The sequence below is a fragment of the Meleagris gallopavo genome, chromosome 9 (assembly GCF_000146605.3).
Source record: "Meleagris gallopavo isolate NT-WF06-2002-E0010 breed Aviagen turkey brand Nicholas breeding stock chromosome 9, Turkey_5.1, whole genome shotgun sequence".
Lineage (NCBI taxonomy): Eukaryota > Metazoa > Chordata > Aves > Galliformes > Phasianidae > Meleagris > Meleagris gallopavo.
In genome coordinates, this window is record NC_015019.2 from 13,794,694 (window position 1) to 13,805,553 (window position 10,860).

Consider the following 10,860-nt stretch of genomic DNA (forward strand, 5'->3'; position numbering starts at 1 on the left):
AAAAAAAAAGCAAACTATTTGAAGAAACAATGGTGTAGAGAAAGGAAAACTTTCCAAACTGCCTGTAAGACAGGGCCCCAGAAATATTACCCTAACATTGCATCAAGTAAAAGAATCAAAACAGACTTGGAAGACAATGAAACAAGGGATGAGAGATAGGAAGGTAAGGCATAAAACAGAGAAATAGCACTGCAAGAGGGAATAACAAGGAGTTCTCAAGTGGGGAATCAACCACACAACTAGATTTCAGAGGAACCACACCATTAGTAGCCACAGTACTGGTCAGTACAAATACGAAGAGTGAAAACATAACCACTGTGGTACATCAGCTCCACTGGTAATTCTGCATTTGTCAAAGCTGGCATTTTGCAGAATATGACTATCACACAAAATCAAATTTTGGCCAGTACCTGAAGAGATGTTACAGGGAAAGCAAACAACATGCTTGGATGACACATACAAACCTATACTAACATCTCCCCCAGCAATACACACTAGAGTTGCCTTCTGCTTCAAGTTAGCCTGAAGAGCAGGTTTAGGTTCAGGAGAAATACAGTTGAGCACAGTAAGGCAGGCAGAGGACCCATCTAATAGCTCAGCTCTGTGTGCCTTGTTCAGACCTCTTTCTGTTCCTAGCTCTTTAGCACTCAACTCATTCAAGACCTGCTGGTGCAGCAACCACATATTCTTTTCCTAACTGGGAAATTAGTGAAAAAATATGTTTGAGGCTCATATCAACAGAGAATGTGCTAACTGTGGTTACTGTCATGCACTTACAACTGATGCACAACTTGCTGATGCACAGCAAGACCATACACTGAGTGCAGGAATAAAGGAACCTCTCTAAACAAGCTCTGTAAATAGAATGCTGTACATGCATGCACATGTAATCTTTGTGTACAGAGACAGAACACATTTATATCTTTATCTATCAGCGGCCATTTTAGCCAAAATACAATCAAGTCCCCTTTAGACATAGATCTAAAGATCGTGATAGTCAGAATTCTTACTTTGTTAATCTACTTTAAACCTATCAGGACTCATAAAACTTGCAGGCCTTACAGATGTGAGAGAAGGAATCAGAACACCCTGAACTCAGAATTTTCTGAAAGAGGAATTCTAAATGTGTTTTCAAGGTGTACTTATGGGAAAGTGAAGGTGTATGACCTCTTCTACAGTATTCCTCTACAAAATAATGAACAGGCTAGTTTAGAATACTCATTCTTCCTCTCCATTAACTGAGTTAAGCTGTGCTTCCATTGTAATAAGAAGTGCCTAATCACATAAGGGAGAACCTGAATTACTCTCCTGACTTCACACTCACCATTTAAGGATAGTTAGAGGATAACTAGCACTGTATAGAGGATTTGTTTGCTTTCTTTCCGAACACTTAAATTTGTAGATAATAATGAAAAGAAATAGTTTAAAAACATCTGTCACCCGGTGAATTTGGAACACAGAGTTTGCTAAGATAGAAAGCTGTTTTGGAATTTAAGAACCATCTTGCTATTTGAAAACAAAGTAATAACAGCACAACACAGGCACCTAAAGGCAGCTTTCCTCCTTTCTCTGTCCCCAGACCTCTACACTGACATCGTGCTACCTTCTGTCTTGTCCTGGAGTGTAAATATTGTGAAACTCCTTTACAGAGATTGTGTCACAATCTGTGTACAACATTTCCTGGAATCTCTGCTGAGGCAGAGAAAAAAAAAAGTAGGTTTTTTACAACCTAAGCTCTCTATGTCATGAGAATAGCAACTTTGAATATATTTCTGATTTCAATAAGAAACACTGCACCAAGTTTCGCTCACTTCACTGGGAAGACAGCCAAGCCAATAGACATGAAATTTCTATTTTTCTTTATCTATCTGCTCAGAGGGACCTTGAATGTTCCATATATCTGCTAGAAGTACGTCAGAAACAACCTGAGGGTACAATTCATATGCATTTTACCTGGTGGACCAACAGGACCTGGTGGTCCTGGAGGTCCAGGTGGCCCTTGGCCTCCAATGCCAGGGATGCCTGGTGGGCCTGGAAGTCCTGGTGGTCCACTTGGTCCAGGGTCACCTAAAAGAACATTCTTACTTAGTTAAATAGTGAACCCAATTCAGAGATTTTTACTTTCAGATGCATAGTAGTGCATGCATATTGTTTCTGAAATCTTGTTTTTGCAAGCAAAATAAATAGGGATCTGATATAGTAAAAAAAATACACCTCGAAGGCAAGCCAGAGATTTGCTCTCTCTCTCTCTCTCTATGGAATATATAGAGTTTACATCTCTATACTACACAGGGACAGATACTTGCATCATAATCCACACCTAACTTAACAGATGCTCCTTAGTAAACTAGACATACCCCACAGTGTAGTAGTACAGGTAGTTATTAACAAAAGTTCATCAGTTGCTGACACACTGTTCTTCTACGCACAGAGTATCAAAAATGACCATTATCCCATTGCAAGTTTTACTCCCACAGAAACATGATTTGTCTCTAGATGAAGACTTTCAGAGACTGACCCACAAGTTGGTATCTACTCTCTTGCTTACTTGCCTTTTGAGAATACAAGTTTCCATTTATTCAGGGAACTGTGCTTTGGAAAAATGGATTCTGAAGTAATTGCCATGTGATTCCCATTGCATTAACAGGTTTTAAGCCCAAAAGAGAACAGAAAAGGGGAGACTTCTCTATACCTTTTGGTCCTGGAGTTCCATCAAAACCCGCTCGTCCTGGAAGTCCAGGACTTCCTGGAAAGCCAGGATCACCTTTAGGTCCTTGAACTCCTTTTATGCCTGGTGGTCCTGGGGGTCCAGGTGGTCCTGGAACTCCAAATCCACGATCCCCCTGTAACAAATTCAAATCAACAGATTTTAAAAAGGTTTCTGAGTTTAGCCTCTCTTGAGAAGTGCTAGAGCAGTAAAGAAAAAACACACATCATCTCAAGAATTCAGTTTCTTTTTGTCTACACTCATTCAAGCTTCAAGTAGAGAATGTGACCTCCTCACCATGAAAAGCTAACAAGAAGAGGTGAGAACCTCCCTACCTATCAACTTCACAGATGCAAAAGAACTTTCAATAAAATGAAGCTTTATATTAAAAAAGCAAGCACAGACCTTCTGGCCTGGGAAACCAGGTGGTCCTGGAGGTCCATCTAGGCCAGGGCGACCTGGAGTTCCTGGAGCTCCAGGTGGGCCTGGAGTCCCTGGGAAACCTACACATGACATAATGGTTAGGGCAGCAGAGGAAAAGATATCAGAGAGCATCAGAACAACTCTTCCTAAAATGTTCAGGTAACATGAAAAGTGATTCCTGAAAAGCTCAAGGATAATCAGGAAGCTTTGAGTATGCAGTCTTTTGCACAGAGGATCTGTGGGACTTTGATCAGAGGAGAGCACTCACTTTGTTGTGTGTTCTAATACCAATTATAAGCAGTTCACATCCAAAACAATAAAATCCTGAGAGAGTATTTGGAAATCATTTATTAATAGCTCAATCTTTCATAATTTCTCAAAGCTTTTTCCATTTGCTTTTGCATCCTTGGATTAGTGAAAAATGCAAGCTACCACAAAGGAGCAGTACAGCAAACAGAGGAATGAGAGCTCAGCATATGGGTTTTTTGCTGATATTTCTGTAAGTCTAAAGATGTGAAGAGGCACAATCCTCAGTGTCCCCTCTTTCAGATATAAAGTACAGCAATGTGGTTGCAAACATACCTTTTGGGCCTGGTGGACCTGGAAGTCCAATGCCAGGAATACCTGGCTCTCCCTTTGCACCTGGGATGCCTGATAAGCCACGCTGACCTGGCTGGCCAGGATCCCCTGTAAAAAGAAGAAAGTCAAATTAGTTATCAAGAATAAATCATAAGGAAAACAGACTGCTCTTGGAATCCCATAGACTGGTAAAGTTGCTGCTTTACCTGGAAGACCTGGGTCACCATTTCTTCCTGGAGGACCAGGGGGACCAGGAACTCCTGGTTCTGTAATAGTCTGACCAGGGTCACCTTTCGGACCTAAGACAGAAAAGAGGAAATTTATATCAGTCAATGGAATTTTCTTCTCTGTATTTATTTGAGTAGAAAAAAAAGTTGCTAGCCATATTTCAGGCTTACAAAGAACATAAACACCACAAAGACTTTCTGACTTTCTGGCTATTTGACCCTGAGCTCCATACAGCACTTATAGGCTTAGAAGCATTATTTATTTAAGAGTTTTCTGTAAGATCATTTTTTAGCTTCCTCCAAGGTACCATGATGTGAATAGTATTTTCCACAGGTAACTTCAGTACAACTTGCTTAGGATTTGTGCAGCTGACAAAGAAGTAACAAAAGCTAACCCTTGTTTCTAAAAGCAGTTGTGGTCACATCATAATCAAGCGTAAGCCAGATGGAAGATATAGTGCATTTCTACTCAAGTAAATTAAAAAGTAGAAGCTTCTCTAGAGGTCAGAGCAGAAGAAAAGTTATATTCCTATAGTAATATAAAATTTCAGCTCACTTTGCAATTCTGTGGTCATCTTCAGTAAGGGAGCATACAAATGCCTTTGAGAAAAGCTTAAATGCAGCATTATGTTCTGAGAACTGTCCAGAGCCCATGGAGAAAGACTTACAGCTTCTGTTCAAGAACACAGAGACTAACTCACCAGGAACTCCAGGAGGCCCTGGACGACCTGATACCCCTTGAATGCCCTTTTCACCAGGTGAACCTTGTGGACCGAAACCAGGAGGTCCAGGAAGCCCTTTGTCTCCAGGAAGACCTGGTACTCCTGGGTCACCTGGAATTCCCATTTCTCCTTTGAATGCAACACTGCCCTGAAAATAAAAACAGCAGTATAAAAAAAGAGGAATGTGTGAATTATTTAATCTCTTCTGTTTTGAAACTATTTGACAACTTTCATCCTTCTAACCTGCACAGCCATTAGCTGTCAGCATCTTATTAACATGGTAAAGACAAGACTTAAACCTAATTAATTCTTCATGCTATGTAGGTGAAATACAGAGAACAATGGAAAGGACCAACTGATGTCATCCAAGAGGCTTTGACAGGTGGCAAGGACTGCTCAGTGTATCATCACTAGATTAGCATCTACCAAAGAGAATTATTGAGTTAATCACATTAAGAAAAATCTGCATTTGTCAGTCTTCTTATCCGCACTATCCCAAATGCATCCAAAACATGTGTCCATCAAGAAATGATAAAATGGAACTCACAGGTTCCCCTTTAGGGCCAGGTAGACCCGGCAATCCATCTCGTCCAGGAGTGCCATCTATTCCAGGAAGACCTGGAGGTCCAGGGAAGCCAGGATCTCCTTTGTCACCTTTCATTCTTGGTGAAGCCAAGACATCCCCGGGGTCTCCTTTAGGACCAGGTCTCCCAGGAGCACCTGGTGGCCCTGGGAATCCCTGAGGGAAAACAAATAAACAACTTCTTTATCCTTTCAAATCATGTCTGAAGTTGGCACAACATAGGAATTGTGTGTTCAAACTAGCTAAGGGATACACAAAAAAGTATTCATATAAGACAAGAATTTGCACACAAATCTATCAGACGCAAGACAAATGAGATGTTCTGTTTTCCCAGCGAAACATAACAGTGCCACTTACTGGTGGCCCTACAAGGCCAGTTAAGCCTGGAAGCCCCTTTTCACCTTTCGGCCCAGGAAAACCAGGAGAACCTGAGTAGTGCAGGAAAAGATAAAAAAAAAAACATTAAAATATAGAAGCTGTAAATACAAAACACACTGTTTGCACAAGATAATAGGCTAAGTTGTTTAAAATCAGGCAAGGCTTAGTGAGAGTTTAATTTTACTTGGACAGAACAAAACCCATAACTCAAATTAGTAGGGCCAAAAAACGTTCTACTTAAAAAGTTCCAGCTCTTCTATCATTCAGAAGTAGCAAGTAGCAGAATTCTTTTCTCTTTCAGCTAAATCTACCGCAAGCCATGTACCTTCAAGAGGCAGAATGCTTGTAAGCCTGTCTTTGATCAGAAAATTATTATTTTTGAAACACTAGATTTTAAAAAATGAGTGCTTATTTTACACATATGCAGCCTGTTTCCTTCTTATAGTCCCTAGCTGGGCGAGACAGGACACAAGCCACCTTATATGCCTGGGATCGCAACTGTGCTTCTGAATGTGAACACAATAAACAAATACTCAAATCTGAAGGTGGCTTAGTGGAACATATTATGCAAAATAGTGAAGACTACAGCCTTACCTGGACTACCTGGAGGTCCTGGTGGTCCTCTCTCACCAGGAGGCCCAGATATTCCAGTTCCTATACAATTGAAGCATGTGTCTCCTTGGTCACCTACAAAGAGTTGCATTAAAAAAAGAATACTTGAGCATCAGATCTCAGAAAATATTAAAAATTCTTGCTGTAATATCAGATCAAAATGGCTATTTGATGTAACAATTCAATAACTTAAATATCAGCAAGCTTCCCTGATGAAGGACAAACTGAAGCTTTTTGGTCACTATGAATCAGACAAATAATATATACGGATAGAATGTATTTGGGATAATGTAGTACGAAACAAAAAAAAAATCTTACAAAAATCAAGAATAAAACTGAACCTTTTTCTTGGCAAGTAGTCACCTTCTACAGTAGGTTTTTGACACTTCAAACTAAAATTCCAAAACACATACACTAAAATCCTGAACTTTAATTAAGGTCCAAGTGGGTAAAATCAATACTGGGAGTGTTTGGTTGACTTGACAATCCACTAAACATGTATACAATTAAAAGAAAAAAAGTAGTTTTTTTTACGAAGTTTAGAAATTTCATTCATATACAGACTTTTCTATGACATTTACGACTGTATTATCTAAAGACTTCATTGAGGTTAATTAATTAATCCTTACAAAATCCATGTTTGAAATGAGTAAGAATTAAGTGAGATGCTCAAAGTCATCTAAGATGTCCATGGATGAGCCAGGAAAAGATTTTCACTTACCCATATCAGCATCCTCATTGCAAGGTTGTCTTTTTGGAGACAAGGATACACATTAAAGATACCTCTCTTTTCCTCACCAAACAAGCAGACAAACTCATTCTAGACTGACCAACTCAAATAATGAATCTTCTATTTAGAATTTCAGTGCTACTTTCCTTAAAAAAATGTTGAGTTTATTCATTAAGTATAAAATGTTCTAACATTCTCACATGGAGTTGGCAACTGCTGTTATAAATATTTTGAGATTCTATCTATCTGGAAGGTACTTTAAAATCCAAAGCTACATTTTACATTAATGATTACGCATGCAAGGCTCACATGCAAATTGGTTACCCTTAGTCACTTTGAGATTCTGGTGCTCTCACACTAGAGGAGAGGCTATCTAAGCCCTATTAAAATAGACTTCTTACTCAGAAACACAAAACATCTACAGTCAACCCTATCAGGAAAAGGCACTGTTTACCCTTACTTAATGCAAACTGTATATTGTTTAACATGCTTTAACAAAAAGAGAGGGAAAAAAAAACCCAAAATATAGCCATGACACTGCACCTTTTTGGCCTCTCTCTCCAGCAAAGCCTTGTTGCCCTGGAATTCCTGGAGGACCTGGTGGACCCCGCTCACATAACCCGTCACCTAAGAAGAAGCAGGAAGGATTTCATGATCAAACTGTATTAGAATACATGTATTCTGCTGTTAAAAAAAAAAAAAGTTCTGTATATATATATACAGCTCATTAATGTAATCTAAACTCAAAAGAAAACAATCTGTTGATACTACACAACAGTCATCAGGTTTCCTGCAAAACCTCTTTCCCCTAGGCTGTACACATCCACCTCTACGCCACCTTTAGCTTCAGACCATAGAAGCATATGTATGAAATGTAATCAGTTTGAGGAGACTCCAGATGCCAATGCCATTTAGACACTGGATTCCTCTTTGAACCATGTTAACCCCTCTTCATCAGTTCCAGTTCTCAACTCCACTTCCCATTCCCTATCTCTTTTCCCAAAAAGAGACAGGAGCTTTCATCCCAAGCGTCCACTAGAATATTTATCAAATTACACTGGAATTCTGACTCTCCTAGTGTCATAACCCCTCCAAGCATTTATTAGATGATATCATGAAAATTAAGTTTACTCAAGAAAGCATTAAAGTGGCTACCTCCTGCTCTATGTGGAAATTTTAATGTGGTTTTCATTAGTTGGATTAAAAAGGATTTAACATCAGTTGGGAAAAAATACTTGATATTATACAGCTGGGCTGGATAGGCCCTAGAGGGCTATCATTACTGTGTAAGTTTGCACAAAGGTCCTTCAAATCTGATAAGATTTCTCCTCCTCCAGTCTAGCTAAATATCACAGATAGTCAAGGCAGGGCTCACTTGAGGTAGAAAGAGACATAATAAAGCCAGACTTCAACCCACACTACTGAATTCCCAAATTCTGTTATCATCTAGAGTACATCAGTTAGAACTCCTACAAATTCCTGATTTGCGATGTGAGTGATTTGGGAGGATGTATACAAATAGTTTGGAATCTCGTGGGCTTCAGCTGCTGGTAAATCATATCTTTGGAGGAAAAGTTAACAAAAATATAAACCACAGTAAATGAATGTCAAAACTGTTCAGTCTCTTTGTTGTCTATCTGGTAACCACTTACCAGGAGGAACAGACGGTGCAGGTGGTCCTGGAGGACCTGGAGGTCCTGGAGGTCCCCGTGGTCCATCAAGTCCTGGTTGTCCAGGAATGGAAACACCAGGTAAACCTGGATCTCCCTTCTGCCCTCTCTCACCAGGTAAGCCAGGTGGGCCAGGAGGTCCAACAGTAGTGATCCCTAAGATGGGAAGAACTCAATTTCCTTAGAGCTCAAAGGTTTAAGCTATTAAAATGTTTAAACTACCCTTTTTATAAAGATGACATCGACATGAGATGAATAACATGCTACAGGTAAGGCTATATCTTTCTATGCAAGTACAACTAACACTGTAACATTTTTTTTATGGAAAGAAAATCTACATGTTGATGTGCACTGTTTGACACACACATATTTTGCATTTTTCAGACATCTTTATTTGAAAAATTGACCCAAGATTCATTAACTATGCAAACTTTTATGAAGAAAAAACAAAACCAGGACATGTGAAAGTAGGACTGATGGACAAAAGAACATTCATATGCTGCAACACTACAGCCATCTTCTGTGCATATATAAGATAAATACAGGTGTCACTATGCATTCCCACTGTAGTAGGCTCAGGTTACCTCTTTGTTTAGGATTGACAGTCTATACCAAAGACTAGATTTGATGGCTGGGTACTAGATTCCAGTACACAACACTTTCTCTATGTGATGCAATGGATAACGTACATTGTAGGTAAGAGACAAGACATAAATTAACTCCAAGACCATAAAGCTAGTATCTGTTTGACAGCCTTGATGACTAGCATTTTTTGTTCACCACAGCAGGTAATGAATGTTCAGAATTCCTCATATTAATTCCACAATCTAAGAACATTTAAAGGTAGCTCTAAGTAATTTTGCTTTCACTTTCTGATTAGTCTATCTGTCAAAAGGATAGCAAAAAGACCACGAAATTAAACATCCATTCATACATTTGAATATTCAAATTGTTTTTATGCTTGTAGTCCTACCTGGAGAACCTGGCAAGCCAGGTGGGCCTGGCCTACCAGAGAATCCACGTTCCCCTTTGGCTCCTGGGAGTCCTGGCAATCCTTTGCTACCTTTTGGTCCCACTGCTGCATCAATGCCTGGTCTTGTAATGACCTGTATTGTTTCACATTTATGTGAAAAAAGACTTCAATTACTAAGGCAAGAAAAGAGTCGGAAAGATAAAGAGATGTAAAGAAAGAAAAGATCAATGTCCTTTGAACTTAATTCCAGTGACAGGGTATTCTTCCCACTTCAATGAATTAATGTAGTAAAATTTCAGTAAAAAGTTCTCCCCCCACAGAAAGCATCTTTACTGCCAGGAGAACATTGAATAAACTTCAGTGAAACTTTCTCAATTTCTGCTGTTTTGAGGCTATAGTCTAGTATTGTTTTTGTAAGCTAGTAAATCCCAGAGCACAGGACCTATTAAGAAAGAGGGATATAATTGTTTCTATTAGTGAGCATATGAAATCTTTGCTGGTTCTGCCAGTTTTTGTTTATACCTGTACATGCAAACTCGCTGTCATCCCAGAACGACGATGAACTAACACAGTCAACTAAACATAGAAAGAAAAGATCACCAACTTACACTTCCAGGAGGACCGGGAAGACCAATGTCACCTTTTTCACCCTACCAATGAAATCAAAAGCATTTTTTACTGCATATTATTATGCAAGATAATAATTGCAAGCATTCCTCAACGTTTTAACAGCACAGGCAATGCAATTACTGCTCAGTCAGAACTGAACTCAGTGATGGGAGGTTTTCAAGCTACTATAGTAATGATGACAAATAACTTGGCACACCTTTTCACCATCTCTTCCTGGAACACCATTTACTCCAGGTCCACCAGGTAAACCCTTCAAGAAAAGAGAAAAATAATTACACTCAGACCTTCTCCATATCAGAAGAAAAACTCAAAGATCTGGTGAGATTGAAAATGTATGAGGTACTCACATCCCTACCAGGCTGACCAGGTTCTCCATCTTTGCCCGGCTTTCCCTTCAAAAACAAACATGCACGGAAATAAAATGCTTCAGTGGTGAAGAAATCTCATGGAAATAATTTACTGACTACCCATTTAAAAAAACAAAAAACAAAAAACAAAAAAACCCAAACTCTCCAGAATGCAGTTCTTATGATATATAGCTCAAAGATACTAAACATCTATAATCAACTGAGTTATCTTAAGCGAGGTTTTCTTCTTGAAAATGAGAGCACAAAAATACAAGTTAA

At 39.2% G+C, this 10,860-nt stretch overlaps 1 protein-coding gene across 1 annotated transcript in view; it reads right to left on the minus strand.

Moving 5' to 3' along the window:
- Positions 1-10,860, minus strand: part of COL4A5 (collagen type IV alpha 5 chain) — a 73,509-nt gene that overhangs the window by 19,495 nt on the left and 43,154 nt on the right. The window contains exons 17-32 of the mRNA XM_031554735.1: positions 10,582-10,626; positions 10,431-10,484; positions 10,213-10,254; positions 9,605-9,737; positions 8,614-8,787; positions 7,505-7,588; positions 6,214-6,306; positions 5,599-5,669; positions 5,206-5,397; positions 4,638-4,806; positions 3,916-4,008; positions 3,713-3,817; positions 3,113-3,210; positions 2,693-2,843; positions 1,936-2,067; positions 325-410 (exon numbers count right to left, since the gene is read on the minus strand). Coding sequence (XP_031410595.1) covers positions 325-410; positions 1,936-2,067; positions 2,693-2,843; positions 3,113-3,210; positions 3,713-3,817; positions 3,916-4,008; positions 4,638-4,806; positions 5,206-5,397; positions 5,599-5,669; positions 6,214-6,306; positions 7,505-7,588; positions 8,614-8,787; positions 9,605-9,737; positions 10,213-10,254; positions 10,431-10,484; positions 10,582-10,626 — 1,722 coding nt within the window. The remainder of the gene's footprint in view (positions 1-324; positions 411-1,935; positions 2,068-2,692; positions 2,844-3,112; positions 3,211-3,712; positions 3,818-3,915; positions 4,009-4,637; positions 4,807-5,205; positions 5,398-5,598; positions 5,670-6,213; positions 6,307-7,504; positions 7,589-8,613; positions 8,788-9,604; positions 9,738-10,212; positions 10,255-10,430; positions 10,485-10,581; positions 10,627-10,860) is intronic.